General features: G+C 43.9%; 1 protein-coding gene and 1 long non-coding RNA gene across 2 annotated transcripts; both read right to left on the bottom strand.

Moving 5' to 3' along the window:
* Positions 1 to 4,809: 4,809 nt before the first annotated feature.
* LOC140993428 (uncharacterized) lies at positions 4,810 to 5,102 on the bottom strand. Its single transcript, XR_012178665.1, has 2 exons — positions 4,956 to 5,102; positions 4,810 to 4,884 (listed from the first exon to the last, which is right to left on the bottom strand). It is a non-coding gene; the product is annotated as an uncharacterized lncRNA (long non-coding RNA).
* A 13,206-nt stretch (positions 5,103 to 18,308) lies between these two features.
* Positions 18,309 to 19,755, bottom strand: LOC140994019 (trophoblast glycoprotein-like). Its single transcript, XM_073463588.1, has 2 exons — positions 19,502 to 19,755; positions 18,309 to 19,158 (listed from the first exon to the last, which is right to left on the bottom strand). The coding sequence occupies exons 1-2, from the start codon at positions 19,753 to 19,755 to the stop codon at positions 18,309 to 18,311; spliced, it is 1,104 nt and encodes a 367-aa protein (XP_073319689.1).
* Between the last annotated feature and the right edge of the window lie 2,359 nt (positions 19,756 to 22,114).

Here is a 22,114-nt window from a genome sequence, read left to right as displayed (position 1 = left end):
TCTGCAGCCGCATCCGACAACAATTAGTGGAACCTACCTGCCACATCTGTCCAGTACTCCACATCCATACTAAGTGGAGAGTCTCAGCTACAGGTGCCATTGAAACAACCACGAGATTCTACGCTTTACATTTCATTCATGCCGGCACCTGAAGCTGGCTGGGGGCCCGAAGGCATCTGTCATGGATATCTGCAAGAGCCATGACAAACAATCACGGCAGCCAGCAGTAAACGCACACTGCCAAAAATGTTCCACGTATCTAAAGACATTGTTGATCCGTTATAATTGCATCGACAAAGCACCTGAGAAATCTTACAGAGGCCCCTCCTGGCATCCCTCCATCCTCTCTCGTGTAGCCTTGCTTCCAACATACAGACAGCATTGTAACTGAGGATGCTGTGGAACAGATTCACTGGAACGCTGTCGATATCCATGTGCTCAGATATTGATTACAGCATAAGTCACAGTGGGTGATTGCTGAGATTTGGCTTGATAGGCTCTGCAATGAGTGAATCACAGGACATTGTATTAAGCTGCAAACGCCCATATGCTACATGTTGAATAAACACACTATTAGATAGAGGTTATGATGACTTTAGAGGTTTTTGTGTGTTTATCAACTCAGCATATGAGCCTAATTTATGTATTACATTGTGATTTAATTGTATTTTGTTTATCTACATAGATTTGGTCTTTAATTTGCAGCCAATATCCTTTACGTATGTGTGTCATCTTGTACTCGAGCTGGCTCCTCTTTCTACTCTGAAGACATGCTGCCCTCATCTGGTGAGAACAGCAAAGTACAGTGTGTCTCTGTAGGGTTCTATTATTGTGTGCCATGTGCTGTGTGATGAGATGTGATGCTCAACAATGTGCCTAAAGCTGTAACTGCAATTCTCAGAGCACCACGGAGATGACGAAGCTGAGGACGTCACAGCTCCAAGGAGGAGACAGGGTCTGATAACAGAATCGAAATCAGAATTGCAGCAGCAGAGGCTCAAATTTCCCCAGTATCCTTCAAGCTTTAAAAACACTGGATCCTATATTTCCCATGATGCATCTTTTTGTTAGAAATTTCTCAGACGTCTATCAAACATCAGGCCACCAGTTTAAACACTAGTCTCAGCGCAAAAGCAGACGTAACCGCTAGAAACATCACATTTGGACTACAAATTTGACTGTTTTAACATCTATGAGTTTGAGTTTGAGCTTGTAACTGTAACACCAGATGATGTGGACTGCAGCAGCCATGTTGTGTATGATCAGGTGCTACAAGAGCCCCTGACAGGTGATCATCTGAAAACCAGTGTGCAGGAGTTATCACCTTGTTATGATCTTGTTTGCAACGATTATCCAGTGACAGAAAGATGTTGTGCACTTGGAGTTGACATGAGTTGACTTTCTGCAAAATCTGGAAAGCTGAACTCTTTGGAGAAGAGCTGAAAGAATCTGGAAAAACCTGTTGGAGAGCTGAACGACTGTATCACTGAGAGAAGAGGAAGAACACCCGCTGATTGGAGGCCAAGGTGAACCAAACAATAATCATGCAGGTAACTCAACTCTTTTTCTCTTCCTGTGTCTAATTTATGAATGGACTGCCCTAACAACGTTGGGAGTTTCCTCCGTACAAAAGTTAACAATAACTGTTTAATTTGAAGGCCACAGTCCTGTAATTTCTGTCTCCTTTTTTTCTGTTTAATGTGTTTTCTGGGTCTTGTGTTGTCTTTTGCTCCGTGTCCCTCCTGTGTTCTTGTGTTCCTGCCTTTCCCTCCACAGCTGCCCTGCATCAGCTTTGTTAGCCCAGTACTGTTCCCAGTGTTCTTTCCAGAACTGCTTTTGCGCCTCCAAGTCCAGCTTTGCCCTTCAGTCCGGCGAGTTTTATCTCATATAAGCCTGTCAGGAAACGACAAAGAGAGGGAAGAAGGAAAGGAAGAAAAAGGAAAGAAAGTTGGCTTGCGCAGTGTGTGAACAAGAAATTACTTCCCCAGTTCTACCTGTGCCGTGAGAATAATATAATAAATACAGGATAAGATTTAGGCCTGGTTTTAGGAGGGGATCCCTCCTCCTCATCCAGGCCTGATTCCATCCTTGCGGCTGCTTTTTTGTGTCGACAGGAGCCAGTTGAGCTATTTGACTGAAATATCTCAGCTGGCTCCGACAGGTGCCATGCTGGCCTGAGTTTCATGGGTATACAAAAGCAACAATAACCCTGAAATGAATGGAGGAGCTGCTCTACTACCTGAACCACTACCATTCACATCCTGTGGAAAAAAGATAAGTACAACACTGTGACTTGGAAAGAAAATGTATCAGCCAGCGTATTATATAAAATCAGTGGAAGTCAAGTACACTAGCTGACATACTGTATGATGTACCTGTTTATTCCACATCACTTAGATTACTCAGCCTTTGATTTCTTTTTATTTACTGAGGTGAAGATGACTTGAGGGGAAATCATACATAACATTATCAAAAGACTCTTGCAGGTTCTTTTATTAGTGATTCACTGATTCTTCATGGTCTACTCACTCTGCTGGATGTTTTTACTCAGATGGCTCATAATCAGTAACAACATAAAACTCTAAATACATCTTATATGATTATTCAAGGATGATTTAAATCATTCTGTTGTTGCCGTGAGGGTTTTCTTCACAGAGGTACAGGTGGCTGGGGCTAATAACGGAAATAGTTTATGGCAACATTAACACACAAGTGTTTTTATCTCTTCTAATGAATAATTCACTCTGCTGTATTTTCATGTTCCCCCAGCAGCTGTTATTGTCTGACCCCAAACACCACCCAGAGGTGACATGAGGAGCTGAGTGTCCTCCTGCCTGTATGCAGCCACTGTCACCCCTGCAGCGCCTCCCTGTGGTAACATGTGGTAACTGTAGGGGCACTTACCGTACAACCAGAGTTTCCATGACAACGTAGAAGAAATGCTCCCTCACGACCAGATCAGAAGGACGACTGAGGACAGGACAAGATAGAAATCATGTGGTGTTTCAATCAGGTAACTAAGCCCTTTATTAAGACTACAAAACCCTAGTGACATCAGACTGTGGTAAGAAAGATAACATATTGTACAACATATCACCATCTTATTAGCTACTGTCTTCATTTATAGGGAGCGTCAGGGCAGGACTCTTCTGCACCAAATCTGCCTCCAAACCTCAAACCAGAGCGTCACCAATTAGAAGATGACAGCCCCAGTCAGCAGGATGGAGAGTGTCCTTAACTCACCCGCTCAGATGAAGCTGTCACTGTGTGCCTCCTCCTCCTCACACACACTGAAGAGGCTGTCAGCATCTGCAGAAATCAAGATGCTCAAGATAGAGAAACTGAAACCTCATGAATCTCTGTATATCCATCCGTCCTTAATGTTGGGTTAACATGAGTTGCTTGCAGGCGTCAGTGATTGTTTTGGCTGCAATACCTCCAAACAGCTTATCAACCAGAAGCCGGAGCAATCTGACTTTGCAGAACAGACATTTTGACATGTTTGAGATTAGTGCAGCTCATAAATGAACAGGTCTGAGGTTTGTTGTAAAGAATGGGAGCACGGTAGAGTGGATTGTGCCAAGGACTTCAGTCACACATGCAACACATCTGCCAAAACACTTTTCTATCAAATGTTTGGAGAAATCCATCAAGGCTAACAGGCAGTTCAGAAATCATTCCATGTTTGTAGGTAATGCAACTTCAACATTCAATGTCAATAAAGCTTATTTGGAAAATGAACTTGGATTAGTGTAAAACAGTTATAAATGCAGTTTCCATTCAGACAAGCATTTTGTCCCATTTGACTACAGATTAACATGTGACTGATGTTTACATATTTAATGCTGGGCCAGGTTTCTAAACATTTAATACAGCCAATAGAAAACTTCAGATTTGAGGTCTGAAAATCCTAAAATTCCTATTTTCTCATTTAAATGTGGACAAAGGATGAATCTGTCAAATCGGCTCCAATTTTTAAATAAAGAATTAAACCTCAATGCAGCCTAAGGCTTGAGAGGGTGGATTTATTCAGGTCTTAGTGACATGGTGTCCATCAGTGCAGTGAGACCACCACTCATCTAGGCCTTGAAGATAATGGTGTAAGTAAATGAATGTGTAGAAAAGCTTTTATGTACCACAATAACTCCTCATTAATTCATTTAATCTGCCCTTGAGGCAAATTACACCTTTTCTGCCCTTTAATATTTTCATCTTAAGTCACTGCTATAAATTCTAAAGCTTGTCACCCTAGTATTTGCAATGTTTGTCAATGATAAACCAGCATTAAGCATTTTTCATCTTTAGGGTCAAAAGTTCAGACTTGCATTTCAGCAAGTTTTAGTTCAAGTCTGCATTTGTCTTCCCCAAAACATGGACTTTAAAAGTTCAACGCCCAACATGTTGAGAAATCAGAATGTTTAGCCAAGTTGAGAAGCCCTTGTTCCAAACAGTGTTCAGAGCCAAGTTGTTTAAAAAACAAGAAAAAAAAAAACCCACCCAACTTTGTGGAGGAGAGTTGATTGTTGAGCCTCATCCCCAGGTTCAGATACTGATGCTTTGTGTTGGCAGTTCAGGTCAAACACCAACCCACAGCATTAGTATTTGATAAGCTGGGATGGAACACCACCTCTCCACAAGTTACATTGTGTTGCTTTAAAATAGACCTGGTTGTTTTTTTTAAAAAGGATACAAGACTGATAAGAGGGCACTTTATACCCATTTTTTGCAACACATATTTTGCACACTAGATGGCACCAAGTATACAGCAAAATGCACACATGCTTTGGCACAGAGCTACACACAAGTTGATTGACGTCAGAAGATTTTAATTAACATTTTTAAAAACACAATAATAAATTCTTTATCCAGTGACACCTGCTGCACCTATTGGAAGAGCAGAGACATTAGAAACGAGGCTTAGGCAAATAACACCAAGAAATAAATCAGATACTCACTTAGTTTTCCAGATGGCCTAAACCTCTTCCACTTGCTCTCAGGATGAACACTCTGGACCTGTGGCTTGTAGGATGAACTCTGCTGCGAGGGAGCCGAGTAGGCCTGCTGCTGCTGCGAGGGAGCCGAGTAGGCCTGCTGCTGCTGCGAGGGAGCCGAGTAGGCCTGCTGCTGCTGCGAGGGAGCCGAGTAGGCCTGCTGCTGCTGCGAGGGAGCCGAGTAGGCCTGCTGCTGCTGCGAGGGAGCCGAGTAGGCCTGCTGCTGCTGCGAGGGAGCCGAGTAGGCCTGCTGCTGCTGCGAGGGAGCCGAGTAGGCCTGCTGCTGCTGCGAGGGAGCCGAGTAGGCCTGCTGCTGCGGTTTGAGAGGTGCACTCTGCCATGAAGCGGTAGGGTAGGCCTGCTGCGATTTGAGAGGTGCACTCTGCCATGAAGCGGTAGGGTAGGCCTGCTGCGATTTGAGAGGTGCACTCTGCCATGAAGAGGTAGGGTAGGCCTGCTGCGAGGGAGCCGAGTAGGCCTGCTGCTGCGGTTTGACAGATGCACTCTGCCATGAAGAGGCAGGGTAGGACTGCTGCTGTGGCTTCCTGACGCTCACCTCCTGGTCAGCAGGCTCTTTCAGCCGTCTGATAGCGAAGCCACCGAAGCGGTCAGGGATGTCGTAGGTTCTGGTTGGGGCGAAGCGCTGACCAGAGGCTCCTGTTCTGCTGCTCCCAGAAGCGTAGCTTGACCTCTGACTTGTTGGCTTCTCTAGGCTGCGTGGGAGGAAGTTCACAGCATTTTGTTTTTGGTGTGCTGGAAGGGAGTGGCTGTAACTTACATGGCTTGAGCCGATGCCAGACATTGAAGTAGGCTTGTAGCTTGCTTGGATGCTTCCTCCAGTTGGCTGAAACAGTTTGCTCTGGTATCGGTTTCCAGCATCAGTCTGGCTGGGGTTATTAAGGCTTCTCTCATTTTGAGGTGGTGAGAAACGAGAAGGTTTAGATGCTTTAGAGCTACGACGTGAAGACGACACTTTTCTGGCACGGCCGGTGGCTGATGTCTGCATCTGCACAGGGGCTTCCTGCAGTGCTGGAGCACCTGCACTGAACCGGCTTGAAGACTTCACAGGAGCATAGCTTCTTGGCCCGTAACTGGCTGAAGTAGCAGCAGCACTGGGAGCCTTCTGTGCTGTAGATATGCTTCTAGGACTCTGAGCAGAACTGCTGGACACATGTGCTGTACCCTGCTTAACTGGCCAAGTCCTCTTCTTGCTAACATCAGTAAAGGTATTCTGTTTCTTATGGTACTTACTCACAGAACTTCCACTAGCAATAGCAGAAGAAAGGCCAAAAGACTGTTTTGGCACAGTTTGTGCATTTACTTGATTGGACTTAGCTGGTCGCCAGTTAGGTTTTGATAGTGAGCTGCTCTGCGCCAACATGACTGAAGAGTAGCCACTTTGAGCTGGTTGTGAATGAGGGTATGTGTAGCCTCGACTGGAGAGTCCCTGGCTAGAACTGCTGCTGCTGCTCTGGGCTGAGGCCAGTCTGAGTTGATTCTGGGGATAGTTACTAGCAAGTCTTCCTTGTCCACTCTGCTGTTGTGAAAAGCCAACATATGCATTGCTGTTTTGTCTCTGAGAGCTTTGAGCTGCAAGAGAAACAAGACCATTAATGCACAGCTTACACATCACATTGCTAAGAGACATTGACACCTTTGTGCTCTGCTCACCTTGTGCAGCCCACAAACAGCGTACATGCTCTGCTTGAACTAAGCAAATCAGCAAGATCCTGCACAGAAGACAAAACATCAAGGTCAGAAGAAATGGGACAGCCAACAGTAACTCAACACATACTTGGAAAAGCAGCAAAAACTTACCCCAAATGAACTCCACAAGCCATTTCTGTGTGCCAAAGTGTGCAACCCTGTCAAAGCAACAGTAGTCCAACTGCCCTGAAGCTACTTGCTCTGCATGTGTGTGCAGCAGAGAGGTTTGCATTTATTGCAGTCTGCATCCAATCAGTGCTTAATGAAGTGATTGTGTACAGGTGTGTGCTGCTGTGGTTTCAGGGTGACTGGGAGAGAAGAGTTCAGTTGATTTTCTTCTTCTCTGCCACCTCTCTGCGCTGCGCTCTCAAATAACTGTAGCTTTATTTTGCTAGAAAGAGCTTCTTACACATTAAACAGTTACTTTGTTACGCTGAGATTTCTCCTCTCTGCGTTAAACCTGCCCTTGAGAAAGATCATGTTAGTTCTGATGGCCTTGTTAATATTATTAATGATGCCTCCTATACCCCCTGACGCTGAAGAGACCCAGGCGGCACGCTGCAGTAATGATGCAGTCGACCCTAACTGTGACAAACAACACATCAACATCAGCAGGCTTCCACCTTCTGTTAGCAGGGTATAAATCACATACTGCAAAACCAATACCACAATCTATATCATGAGAGATGCAACTGGGAGAAACGATAAGCCAAATGTATGATGTCATATTTGCATGCAAGCGTGATATCATCAGCTTCCTGCGTCTGTTTGACTGATCTGGGACCATGTGGAATGCTCAATGTGAAAACGACCTCTTACATCATCAGTGTAGGTGACACACACACACTAAGGACACACTCCCTGGTAGTCTGGCAGGTGTGAATCTTCCTCCCAGACTGTGCTTGGTCAATAGTGTTCATTAATGGCACTCCCCTGGTGCCAGCAGAAGCAGGATGCGAGTGCAGACAAAAGGACGACAAATTAATCCGTCACTCTGTCCTACTTTCCCCTTATTGTGAATACCCTCATCAGCTGAACTTCTTATACCCAGATTTATTCAAATTTACAATCTTATTTTTCATCTTTTAGACACTTGAGCGTTTGAGCCAGAGCGGCAATAGCAAATTTCCTCCTCTCCGTCGTAGGAAGGAGTGACACCTCGCATGCGATGACCAGATGAGTGTGGTGGCTTAGATCAAAGACACAATTTCCTGTCAAAGGAAATAGCGCAGAGGATTTTTTTTAGGAACAGTTTCCTCCTTTCTAAATTCTTTCCATTACTCTTATCAACATTCATATGAGCAAGAAGTAAAAGCGGGAGAAAGTTCTCCATTGGCTTCAGCAACAATACTCCTGATGACACAGGCAGGCTTTAAAAAAGCTTCCACAAAACATGCAAGGGTGACATAAATCACAATGGGATCTATTCATCAAAGTAGGCGCCTCTTTTCTCCTTGAGGATGATCTCTCTCATTTGAATGCAAAATCTGCCTGCATCATGTCTCATAAGTGCACATGTTCTGCCTTAATGATGTTGATCTGTGCTGCTTTAACAAAGGAATTGCTGTGTTCGATCTGCAGACTTGTGACCTGTGGACAAGTGGAAGACACGCTCATTTGAGCGTGGCCTTCAGTGGGACCTGACTCGGTGTAAAGGTCACACTGTGTCAGGTTCCACTCTGCTCGTGAGCTTTCTGCGTGCTAAGATAGATTTGTAGCTGTATGTGCAGGGACCACCAAAGAGGTATGATGGAGGAGAAGGCAAACACCATTGTCATCTAATTTATGTGCAGAGCTATGCAGAATGCAGGGGCATTCGTGAGACGGGTCAGTAACACAGTCACCTATGCCACCTGAATCTAAAAACACAGCTTTTTCTCCCCTTTTTAGCTTGCTGTGCACACCAAGCCTACAGTTCTTTACTATACGGCCACAGATATGTGATAAAATATTCCAAACTCAAGGTTGACGTGCTCCACTTGACTTTTTAGAGCAAATGGAAGTTCAGTGAATGCAACTACACTTTCGGTCATCGTAATGTTTCAAAGGTTGCAAGAAATGGCCAGAATTTGAAGGCAGCCTCAAAACTCAAAGCATAACCGCTAACTGCCGCTCAGTATACTTTACTGTAGCGAGTAGCTCAGTTAGCCATTGAGCCATGTGGCCCTATTAGCTGACAGGAGTCTGCCCGCATTGGATGAGAAAACAACTGTAGAGCTGTAGAGTATTTTAACATGTTACTCGGTGAATTGGGGATTCATTTTTGACCAAGAAGAGGTGATGTGGGAAGACAAACTAAGACTGTTTTGTTGAGTTTTACAGTAAGTTAAAGTGTAACTCTCACTAAAATGCAACCTAGGCTTTTTTTGTGAAGGAACCCGAGACAAACCTTCGTCTAAAAGCATAATTACGACGAAAAAGCCACTTTTAAGATTTACAGTATTTTCGTTTTCGGATCAAAATCATCTTCAATGGCGTGCTAGGGGCAACATTATGGTAGCATCAAAATCGCTATTTTTAAAACACTAAGAAGACTCGACACAACATGAAACTTTGCTCGTAGCATCACCAGGGTCACTACACATGAACACGAGCATTGAGAACATTGTTTGTGAACACAGAGTTTACTAAAAAGAAGGTTTTTGAACAACTCACGCTAGCAGTAGCTTGCTCAGCTCGCCGCCATTCTGCCAGTCAAGAAGAGTCGATCCCCGAGTGCGACGTTTTAGGAGCTTTCCAACTTTACTCTCCTCCATGTTACATGCAACTAGTTTGCATTTTGGCGAGAGTTTCACTTTAACGAGGACATTAAGCTTGTCTTAGCTTGGTGAAAGACAGATGGTGTACGCTTGTATTTTTCTGTTTAATGGGTGTAAAATATCTCCTTTCTTGACTTTTTTTTGTATTAGTCTAAATAGTAAACGCTTTTCCATCTCCCAGCTGAAACTGTCAGGGCTATACTATGAGACAACGCCTCTTGTGGTACAAAGGGGTATCACGAAACAGGACGAGCCAGGAGTAGCTGGTTAGCATGCTAACTTTAGTTGACATCTCTGCAATGCTGTTGTTTCTTCAAACTCTGTATATAATGTTATTTCATTTTTTAAATGTTTTAAACAAAAGTTTCGACCATAACTTGCAAATTGCTCAATTTAAGGATAAGCCATTCTGTATTTTACATTTTTATTATTGGCAACAAATCATGTGGAAAGACCAAATCCAATGATGTGTTTGTTCACCTCTCAATGCTCTCTGACTTCCCTACCCTGTCTGCAGCCCCAAGCCTTGTCATTGAATAATGAAGGAACACCGGTAACCCAGTGTAGCAGTGTGGCTCACTGCTTGAGTTCAATAGTTTTTGGACAACAGTGGAGCTCTATAGTAGAGGAGGAGGAATGAGATACATCAGGCTTTGGCTTGCCAGTAAGATCAATTATAGTAGGATTTGTTGTCAGTAAGAAATCTCACTTAGCTTGCCCTTTAAAAGACATTAACAGATTGTTTGCCACTCAGTGGCAGTGGAAGCCACCTGGAAACAAAATATCGACATACAAGGAAACTAGCCGTCGCAAACGTACCTCAGTTACCACCATACCAGTGCTTTGTTTGTTAGCCAGGAGTTTGTTGCTGATGCCCCAGCTCAGTTCTTTGGTAGCTTTGGGCTAACGTTACCTGCTAAAGGAGTGTGTTAGCTGCTACATATATCATATACCAGCAAAATAGCCGTCATAAACGTACCTCAGTCCAAAAAAGTAGTTCTCAAAGGAAGGACGCTCTGCTGGACTTCACCTTGGAATTGGGAGGGACCAAGGTTTCATAAATAGTTTAACTAAAAGTGATTTATTTACAAAAGAAAAATAACATTCTAGACTATTATTACTTACATTTTGTTTGGAGGGACTACATGATGTCTAATATTAGTGTAAGACAGTGTCATCCAAAATGAGCAGTATCATCACCTCAAAGTCCTATATGTAGCAAGATGATGTAGAGTCAGAGAGAGACAGTCAGCAGATGGTGTCTCATCTCCGGAAGAATCTACCCTTTGGCCTCCAAACCGTTCTTCTCTTCCTGACCAATCAGGTTCCTCAGGTCCCCGTTGGGTGCGCTGGGCCCCCTCCCGCTCCGGCATCTGGTCCAGCATTTGAAATAATGAAGGTAATAATAATGAGCTTAAGTCTCCTCCCTCCAGGAAGGCGAGAGGTCAAACTACCTATGGAGAGTTCACACCTAACACATTCCACCAGCAGCTCAAGGATTCATCATCTGACAGGCGGCACTCTGCACACTTCAGTTTACAACAAACACTGTCCTGAAGCTCATTCCAGTGCATTGGTCATCATTCTGAGATCTGGGAACACAGCTACAGTACATCACTACAACAAAGCCAACGGTTTATCTAGACCACTTTTTCTGGAGGTAAAGTGTTTTTTATTTCAGTTAGTCATTGCAAAGGAACCATGTCTACCAAAGTGCAGGCCAAAATAAATGAATGAATAAATAAAGAATTGTCTCCTGAAACGGCATTATCTATTTTGGGGTAGATCTCCAAAGAAGGCTAAAAAATGTGGTGAGCATGCTGAAGCGAACTACTGCCTGTTTACACATCCACATGCAGCAACATTAGAATTTATTTATAAAAGTGTTTCTGGCCACCAAATGTTTTGCTCTGTTTTTGTCTCCAACATCTCTTGAGCAAAATATCTGGTTGTTTAGTTGCTTCACTAAATTTGAAAGCTAATTGCCAACTGATTACCTATTGTGCTAGGCAGGTAACTCACAGTAAGACTTTTTTTTTTGCCCTCTGCAGCTAGAAACAAGGTTGATGCGTGGGGCAGAAAAACCAAAACAGTAACTCTGACACATGTTAAAATACTATCGCTTGGTTAATAATTAGCTGCAGCCCAGTCGCAAGAAGAAAATGTTGGAATTGTACATTTCTAGCAAACCACCATATGTTTAATTTGTACATTTCATACGTATCATATCAGCCTTTCTACAATATGGATCATATTTTGTTCAGATCAGCCAGTGACCACTGGTCAACTATGGTTTTAGTGAACGGTCGGAACATTTTGCTGCCTCTCTGGGGCAACAAAGTGGAATATATTTAACAAGAAACTGGGACATATTGTAGGCATCATTGTGGCAACAAAACCAGATAATTAACAGGACATCTGGACATTTTGCAGTTGTTTTTGGGGAAACAAAACTGGATACTTTTAATGGGATGTTTAGACATTTTATAGACACCTTTTTGCAGACATGTTTCAGTTAAAAAACAACAACAAACAAACAGAAAAAGTAATTTAGTTAATTATTTTAAGCCAAAACATGAACTTTTCTGGACTCTAACCAACTGGTTTTTGGGCCTATACCTAACGAGACTTTAACCACGGAGTTGTCACAACATGAAATTGGAAAGTATAGAAATGTAAAAGAAATGTAAAGCTTTTACATATCCGTGTGAAATGTACAAATTTAGCATTGGAAATGTAACATATCCAAGGTTTGCAGAAATGTACAGTGCCGACAGTCACTCTGGTGATTGGGTTGTTCTCTGTGGGTTCGTTGACTAAAAGAAAGAAGAATATCCACAGCCAGCAATAAATTATTATTGTCTTTGTACGTGAACCACTGTGGGTCTACTGGAGGGGGATTTGATCCCAAGGGTCTTCAAATGACTCCATTTTCCAGCTGGCCATCGTATTTGCCCGGCTCTCTGCTCAATTCCAACCCAAGTCATTGATGCATGAAGTAGATGATGAAGTAGCGCAGGAGTTGTGAGTATCTCCTCCTTTCTTTAAAACGGGTCAAGGCCATTTATAATCAACCAGCTACACGGGCCTTATTCTTTTTCTCTGAGACGACCGGAGCAGAGACTCTTTAATGAATCATAGTGAATCATTTATCTTCATCCTGCGTTCTTCCCTTTGCGACAGCGTAAAGCAGAGAAGTCTTACCTTTTCTTTACATTTCAGCACACGATGTGAGCCTCAGCTTGAGGGGCTCGTTCAGAGTTTGAGAGAATTGGGCAAGATGGGACACAAGGAAATATGTCTCTCTAATTGAAAATTCCCCAACCTCATCCTCCTATAAACAACCACAGCAACAACAAAACAAAACTTCTGACAAGCCACATGGATCCAGAGACTGATTCGTGGCCAGCTGGAGAACAGCAGAGCCAACAACAAGACTTCAGGACACTCTGGGATCTGAGGCCCAGAGGAGGGGAAGTCGTGGGGGTGTAGGCGGGGGACTATAAACCCTGGCAGAGCTGTGCTGTTGCTCCATTTACAGTTGTAGTCAATTCAAGATCAATGGAGACATGGTCATGCAGACTTCAGAGGAAAGCTGCATTGTTGCGGTGGAGTGCCTACATGAGCCTGTCTTTCATACGAGGCAGGACTTTGTTGAGAGCATTTGTTTCTCATTTTCCGCGAGTCTGGGGATCCATTGCGGTTATGCTCCAGGAGGTTTTTGTTTAAATTTCAAGAGCATAAAGAATCCCATTATGACATGTGAACACATACATGTTGTACAAACTCTGTGGTGTGTATTCCCAAGTGGAACTGATAGATTATGCAATTAAACGCAAATCAAGTCCATTTGTATTGTGGGTTTTATTAACGTCAAATTGAAATTTAAATTCGTCTCACTTTTTTGTCAAAGCAAGTTTCAACTATAATGATACTGCAGCTTTAATGCAGATGTCTCTATTCTTCAAAAGAGGATAAAACTGTTTTGGGACATTTGTGGAAACATCCCTCTTGGCGGGTATTTCCCATGGCAGAGCTGCACTGTCATGGGTAGACTGCCATAGTCATTTTAGGGCTGGTGTTGTGAGCAGATGTGCAGTCAGCTTCTTCAGTGTGATATAGACTTCAGATTGTTTCATTCAGTTCAATTCATGGATTCATAGTCACTAAGTCACCATGATGTTTGCCGCTAATTCTGACTGTCTTCAGTGCAATACTTAGCTCAATTAGTTCTGGCTGCAGATGTCCAATAGGCATGGAAGAGGAGGATATCACGCTGAGGCACAGGATTACCAAGGAAGGTGAGGTTATTCAAACATTAGACATTAAACTAAGTGTTCTGGTGGGATGACCTGACAGCAGCACATCACGGCACTCTGGATTGAGCTGTAAAAGAAGATGGTGGCGTTAAATCGTGCACATGCATAGTAGAAGGATAACCTGTGGAATGAAAAAACCTTATTTTGGGGCAAGGTCAATGAAATTTAAGTGTTTGGTTTTTTTTCATTTTTTTCATCACATTTGACCTGTGATACGATACATGCAGTTTTTATGTCCGGGTGACCGTTGAAAGTCAAGTCCTGGCTCTCTCCCCATTCATTTAGATGGGCGCCTGGTCTTGTTAGCCTGAAATTACTGCCCGGGGATGTTGCCAAGATGGCTGCCGAGTGGCAAGACATGCCTCAAAGGACTTTTTTTAAAGTCACCAATGAGGAGAGCATAACAGTTGAGTTGTTCCTGGACCACATCATAGTAATGAAGAACCAAACTCTGATACTAATGTTTTTTCTCCATTTGTAACGAGCCGTCAGTTTGTAGCCTATTCCTCTTTCTACCTGAAGCCAGCAACCTGAGCTAACTAGCTTCCACTCAGAAAGTGGAAGCCAGTTAGCTGACCTTGCTAACATTGGCTCTGATTTTCACCAGACATTATTATTATTTCAACACCTGCTGACTCATCGCATCTCCTGCACAGTCAGTGTTGTGTTAGCTGCTTGCTAGCATTAGTTGTCTCTTTTTCATGGCCCCAGACAGTTGTGGTGAAGGAAACCGGCCAGACTGTCTAAACTAATAGCAATGAGTAGTCCTCCAGTAACCCCATCACTCACTGTATGTTGCCTAGTGATTTGAATCACAACATTTAATAACTTGTGGTGTGACGTACTGAGCGCTGCAATCACAGGTGGGACTAACCAGCGACCTGACCCACAATACTGGGCCTGCAGCTGGTTGGATGTCTGTGGATCTGTTTGAAGTGAAGGGATGTTATGAGTTATTTTTAGCGCTAACAGATATTGTACTTTATTTTCTTGTACTTTACTTTTTGGTAATTAGAATTTTGAACAAGTCAGCAAAAAATGATTTTGATTTAAGACTGACTTTTACTGATAGTGATGTAACTAAGAATCTGAATAAAGTTTTAATAAGTACTGTTATTCATGTATGAGTGTGTGCATGTACTGTGTGCGATATGTGTGCTTAAGTGCTTGTCAGCTCCGGCCTTTACGGAAAAGATAAATGGGGGGCCAGTTGGCTTTAATGGTGAGCGGGGCCAAACGCTAGTAGTCACATTGATCAAGCGAACAGCAGAACAATGGCTTCTTCCCCACTGGAACCACTCCTGCGGTTTGGGTGCCACCTTCACTGACCAGACTGTTTGGACATGATGTATAGGCAGCATACGGGAAACTGTGCGAATGAATTCATTGATCTCAAATAAGTTCATTGTCAAAGAAGGAAAAGGAAGATAAGGGAGACTGGATTTTGTTTCACTGTCCTGTGCATGCTTCGGTTTTAAAAGAGGGCAACCAAACGTAAAGCAGAATGTATCAGATGACTGTGTAGTACTCGGTGATGGCAAATGTAAATGATGACGTGTCCATAGCTGAGAGAGAGACAGCTGTGTTTGTCATACTATGCCAGTGGAGGGGGGTAGATGCCACTTTGTCTCTGTCGTCATGCTGCTGACTGTTGTGGTCTCTTTTTAACATGTTCAATTCCTCACAGATGTGGTGTTCACTTTTAAGGCATATTCCCTATCATGGCCATTAAACCCATGTAATGGCGCCAAGATGTTCCCGGAGACAGGAGGCGTATAAAATAGAAGGCCTGCTGTGCTCCAGAGGAACTCTCTCAAAAGTGAAAAGAAATACTTCAAGTATGTATTTTGCCTTTTCAAATAGCCAAAACCACATGCTGTACATACTGCAACGTAAAGTTGTTAAAGTTTTATAAACTGCTTCCTCAGTGGTCTAACAAATGCTTGTGGGAATACAAGACATGGCAAGCAAAGTCGAGATAAAAATGTGATATTTTAATCAAAGATACAGCATACAGTCTGAGAGAACTCTGTAATTGGAGCAATTTTTCTGTTTTTTAACAAGCTTCTCTTTTGCACTGGGAGTAATGGAGAACGTCTGGCTGTATTTGTGGGGTTCCTCTCTTTTCATTGCATTCCTGCTGAGGCAATCTCGCACAGCCTATGGCAAACACACCATATATTTTTCAAACAGGCAGACTCATAAAAAGACAAAAAAAAAGGGCCACGGCTCCTAATCCACACTTTAATGAGCGAAAACGGAAGTAATGACATGCAGCGGATAATCTTTCTTCTCTCCGTTACGCTAACTGACACCAATAACCCGTGGCCGGCGTGGTGCCCCGGTTGTGACACATTGTGTAATAGCAGATGAAAACTTCTCCTGGGATTTTCTTTCACAGGCAATTATTAAGAATGATGACACTTTAACAATGGCCGGATCAGAGAGCTCGACTTTGTCATCATGAGTGAATCCTATTACGCGGCGGCATAATGGGCGTCTGTGAAGACAGAAAGAGAATGAGTATCACAAGGCATCTCTCTGCGCTGGAAAACAAAGCTTATTTCAGACGTCTCGCCGTCCGAGCCAGCCTTTGTGTCAGCGTACGAGCCTCAATTGTTTTCCCCTCAGCGAGTAAATGCCCCGCTTAATGTGGTTCTGCAGCTCGGTGAAATGATACCTAGAGTCTCCCCGACGTTATGAGTGCATTCATTTTTCTGCTCTTTCATAACACACAAGATTACATTTGCGCTAAATGAGCATACAGACATCATGACTTCTTTAAAGCTTTATTTTGTCATAACACATGCAGTAAAATGGCTCTCGTTATAAACATGTCTGGATCGCTATCAGAGGAGTTCAGAGAACATCTTGATAGGAGTGAAGATGCTACTTTGGCTTCGAACAATGGGAGGCTGTTTCTGTTAACTCCAGGCCTCCGCTCCCTCATTCCAAATACGCAGATAGCTAGCAATTTGGGCAATAAACACTTTAAGGAATGGCAGTTTGCCACCTCCAACGCCCCCACCCCCCCCATCCCCCCTCCCTGTCTGTGTTCGTCTCACTTCGTAGCATCAAAAGGCCGCAGGGAATTGCTTTTGTCATGAAGCCACGGGATGCATGCAGGTTATGATTTAATTCAATTTAAACATGCTTGTGAAATGTGAGGCTGGGGATTTGACTGAGAAAAGAATGTATCTGAGATACACCTACTACAAGGAGCTTTTACCTGTTTATGAAACACTCTTATTTAAATTTTGATCCCTGTATATGACCTCCATCTAAACAAACCATCAGTGAGAAGATTAGCTATTTCTGAATAGTTATTATAGTTATCACCAGGTCAGATTCTGAGTCCTGAGGATGAAGACGAGTCCTACAGCCTGAGGAGAGAAGCTGCTCTGTAGTCTGGTGGTACCGTACGCCAAAATCAACTCAACAAAAAGTTCCTCGTGGGACCTTTCAGGAATTGCTCTTGGAAAACATCTTCCACTAAAAAAGACAATTGTCTTTGCACAACTCCAATTGTAAAGGGATAAAAGGTGCAATAAGGATAAGATCATATTCCTTCTTTTTTCATAAGACTCAACTCTGAACTGGTCAGAGCGAACTGCTGAATGAAACAATGTAGCTGGTGTTTTAGAATCATCTGTATCTTATCATTGGAAAAAAATCCCCTAAACAGAAAAACGTGCAGCGCCAGACTTTTCCTTCAAAGAGCCTCCAGAGCGGCTGTTGTCTTTAAGGAGGGAGGGAGATTGCTTTCAGCGGCCTCAGCCCCACGACTGGTTCTCATCATTTTGACAATAAAACTCAAGGAGTTGAAACAAAGCAACATTTCAGGAAGAAAAAAAAAAGAGGGGGCTTTGAGATTTCCGCTGGTCTGCTCTGAATTGTCCCCCCCTCCTTCCAATCCGACAGCCAAAGAGGAGCAGAGTGGTGAATTTAGGAGGGCTTTAAAAAAGCTTTGGGGGCTTAATTCCTCTGTGGCACCCTGGGGGCTGACTGACGGAGGGACCAAAGGGCTTGAAATGGTTCAAAGATGAATGAGTGATTGTGCTTTCAATTCCCAGAGGTTTGTTTTTGTAGTGTCGGGACTTTATTGCAGCATTTTGTTGCTTCTTCGCAAGCTAAATATTGAGAAGGTCTGAAGCAGGACAATGAATGTGCCGTGTAGAATGAAGAGTTCGTCTCAGATCACTATTGATTACGAAACAATACCTAACTGACTTTAGGCACTTGCTGTGAGCAGGCAAGGATATAAGAAAAGTCGATCAGTGAACTTTACAACATTCGTGTCCGCTTGACTCCAAAGAAAACACAAATCCAAGATATCCTGTATGAAAAGAGCATGAATAGTAATGAAGTAAGATGGGCAGTGCATGCTTTTATCAACAAGGCAGAAAGATTATTAACTCTATCGTATGTATATATTTACAGACAAATCTGTACAATTTTTACATTTTTCTACTGATAAATGCATTAGAAAAGAGTCAGTTTCATTAGAAAACACCCCAGAGGTGATTGTCCGCTCACATCTCACCGCTCGATGAGACCTGTGATAACCTGGGGCCGGAGTCGATCTCGAAGCGGTAGTGGTAGCCCTCCCACACCTCCCTGCAGGCGTCACGCAGGTCGTAGATCCGCTTCTTGATGCCCTTGCGGTTGAGATAAAGTACGAAAAGGAAGATGAGGCCTACGAAGCCCAGGACTATACCCAGGAAGACGTAAGAGGTCTGCAAAGCGAGGTCAGCCCCTGCGTTCCTCTGGTGGCACCCCAGAGTCAACGTGCCCGCGGCGAGCATGGACGTGTTTCTCATGCTGACTGGGTAGGCGCACATGAGGTCCTCAGCGTCTCTGATGCGTCCCTGTGATCTGTTGAGCCACAGAGCAAAAGGTTCGATTCCACACTTGCATGTGAACGGGTTCTCCCCAAGAAGAAGCGTAGTGTCAGGCAGCGAGTCCAGCTCCTGCAGGCCTTCCTCTGACACCGTCTTGAGGGCGTTGAGGGTCAGGTCGAGCTCCTCCAGACGCTCCAAGCCTGAGAAGGTGGAGTTGTGGATGGACACCAGGGAGTTGTTTGAAAGCTGGAGCCGCTGCAGGCTGGTCAGGTGGGAGAAGATGCGTGAGGGTAAATAGATGAGGGTGTTGTGGGAGAGGTCCAGTCCCCTCAGGGTTCCCAGGGAGCTCCAGCGGAGGGAGGTGGCCAAGTCCATCACCGAGGAGTGGTTGTAGAGGGCTCGGCTCAGGTTGAGCTCCCGCAGGGACTGGTTCTGCACGGTGAAGGCCTCCGGGTGGATGACTGCCAGCTGGTTGTTGCTCAGGTCCAGAGAGCGAAGGTTGCGGAGCCCGGCGAAGGAGTGGGATTCCACCTCGGAGATTCTGTATTTGAGGAGATCCATTCAGATCATTTTCACTTTCAAATCACAAACGAGAGCAGACAAAAGTGAGAAAGGAACTGATTTTCTCAAGATCTGGATACAAACTAAAATAAAACTGTATGTGGTTGTCATCTGAATTAACCTTGATAGCTGCAACGACCCAGTTTCACATTACCAAAATCCTGAAATCTGCTTAGCTGCTATTTTTCAGAGACAATGAGAACCAACTGAAGACAAAACAGTACTTTGCTTTTGAGGCAAACTGTTCTTCAGACTCTCTGAAAAGGAATCATTAGTTTGCATCACAATTACAATAATGCCAGAAAGTCCCAGGAGAGTCTTACCTGTTATTGCTCAGAGACAGGTTGGTCACATTCTCCAGCCCTTTAAAAGACTCCGGACCGATTCGACTGATCTGGTTCCCAGTTATAAACAGATTCCTGGTGTATCCGGGGATCCCGGTCGGGACACTCCGCAGGTCTCTGGAGACGCACTTCACGGTGTGAGCCGCCTCCGAGCACTCGCAGCGCGGAGGGCACGACGCGTAAACGGAGCCGAGCAGCGCGCAGAAAACAATGCGCTGCGCCAAATCCAGCATGTTGGCAAGAAAAAGTGTGCGGTCGAAAAAAGAAACAGAGAAAAAGGGAATAAGCGATACGATCAAGCTCCTTCAAGACATCATTATCATCTGCCGTCCCGGCTGAGAATGCGCTTCAACTTTGCATCTGAGCAGAAAGTGTGGCCGGGAGGCAGGCTCTGATTTCCATGAGAACAGAACTGGGGGTCGTGCTGATCAGAGGGGGTGTTTGATCCTCGGCCGTGGCGAAGCGGGGCGTCGCTTCTTCTGCAACAATGAAGTTAAAAAAAGGACCATCGCCTTGTGTGATGATCTGCGGGGAGGGGCTTCTCTCCTGCCTGCTCCCTGTCCGGATCGGCGAGATCTTCCTCTCCGGCTCGAGGAGACACTACAGGCAGGAGAGAGGGATGAGGAGGAGAAAGGGCTCGAGCTCTCAGCCCCTCTTCCTCTTCTTCTTCTTCATCTTCATGTACTGTTTCTCACGTTGCAGCCAAATATAATCACATGGCATCAATGATATTGGCCAATATTGCAGTCCCTTACACCTGAGCCCAGATGTGGATATGGAAATGTGGAGTTTTTATTATTGTACTGCAGAAAAATGTGTTTTCAATAATAAAATTCCCATCAGGCAGAGTTTAATATTAATATTATGTATCTTGTCAGGGATCTTTCTCTTTTTTCACTCCATGTTATGTATGACAGAGGAGGCTTTATGACAAATGCTGTTAACTGGAATAACTTCAGTGTGAACTAGTTGGTGAGTTTTCCGTCCCTGGTCATTCCCACCTACCCAGGTGGTATGGTAAACGTGGGGGAGGGGTGTTTAGGGGCCAGACTGCAAAGCCTTTGATGATGTCCCTTTTCTTGAATTCTGTGATGCTCTGTGGGTTAATGGCCACTGAGTGGGACTTTTAGCCACTTGATAGTAGCTTCCCTGCCTTAATGTTTATTCTGACGGATGATCATGATTATTACAGGAATCACTTCTGAGTGTATTTATAGAAAGTTCAGGAGGAGGAGGAGGAGGAGGTGGTGGTGGAGGGGACTTTGCCTTTCATGGCTCAGAGCGCCTTGAAATCCTAACATCATCCCTCCCACTGACAGCTTTGATAAAACACAGTCGTCATAATTCAACGAAGGAAATCCAAGAAAGAAAAAAAAATTACTCAGAGAAATTTCTACAATAATAGACATCTTTATTTGTATTATAGCTGTAAGTCATAAACACATTCAGAGTTCACACAGTCACTTGCAGCAGTCTTTAAATTCCCCCCGTGGGCTATATGATCTGCAGCATGAAAGATATTTTGGGGATTAGAGAAACAAAAGAGGGGTTTTTGAAATTGCAGACTGCTATAAGTATATATGGATAGTGGCACTAATAATAGCATCCCAACTGTCTTTTGTCAGCAGCCTGAATCGCGAGGACCACAGGTCTCCACATTCCTGGACCTGGCTCCTGGATACAACAAGGCACCGCAGCAGGCAGCATCTTAAACCATTCAAATGATCTCCGCTCAATATTGCATTCCTGCACATGCACGTCAATGAGGTTTGGTGTACCAGTTATCTTCACAATTCCTACCTCTCTTCCTAAAACATACATATATATATTTATATGTCAGAAGCAGTAATAATCACACTGTTGTCAGTTGTATACGCTGATCTCAAAGGGCCATTCATTCATTACCTTCCATTGCTCGAAATGTAATGAATGAGCTGTTTCACTAAAGAAAAACAAAGTCACATTCAAGGATACAATTTGTGTCTCATTTTCTGTTATTTAGCGCAATTACAGAGAGCCAAAGGGTTTTCACTTTTTGCCCGTTTCCACAGCAACATCCACTAAGTTTGGACAGAGATGTAAAATGTCTCTGCAGCTGAGGCGTAATGAGCATATTTCCAGATTTACTTTTTTTAAACACATGCTACTTTTAGTAACAGCACAGTGAATGCAAGACTACCAGTTTACTTTGCAGCATCCACACACCGAAATCTTTATTTCCCAATAAAAAGGCAATCAACTCTTCATACTAGTTACTAGTAGTGACGAGGCTTTTTAAAAAAGCCAAAGAAAAAGGTTTAACAGGTGTAATTAGTAAGAAATGGCCAGAATTCGAAGGTAGCTCCAAAATGATAGAGGGCAGCATACTAATTAACTCCGGCTCACTATACATTTTGCTGTAGGGACTCACTGCTTGTAGCAAGTAGATCAGTTAGCTGTGGAACTAAGTGGCCCTATAAGCTGACATGAGTTTGCCTGGATCACGACCTCAGATCATGGGGGAATCACCACTGGCAACGGGACTAAGTCAACTGGCCTCCCAGTGATCACAGCTGAATGCCAGTCTGAAGACAAGGGATGCAATGCAGAGGT

This window comes from Pagrus major, chromosome 3, assembly GCF_040436345.1.
Source record: "Pagrus major chromosome 3, Pma_NU_1.0".
Taxonomy (NCBI): Eukaryota; Metazoa; Chordata; class Actinopteri; order Spariformes; family Sparidae; genus Pagrus; species Pagrus major.
This window is presented reverse-complemented; position numbering and strand designations above follow the sequence as displayed.

Excerpts from the sequence above, each read along its gene's own strand:
- LOC140994019 (XM_073463588.1), bottom strand. The coding sequence starts at position 19,755 with ATGCTGGATTTGGCGCAGCGCATTGTTTTCTGCGCGCTGCTCGGCTCC. Across the intron at positions 19,159-19,501 it reads CTGTCTCTGAGCAATAACAG|AATCTCCGAGGTGGAATCCC; the intron begins GTAAGACTCTCC and ends CCTCAAATACAG.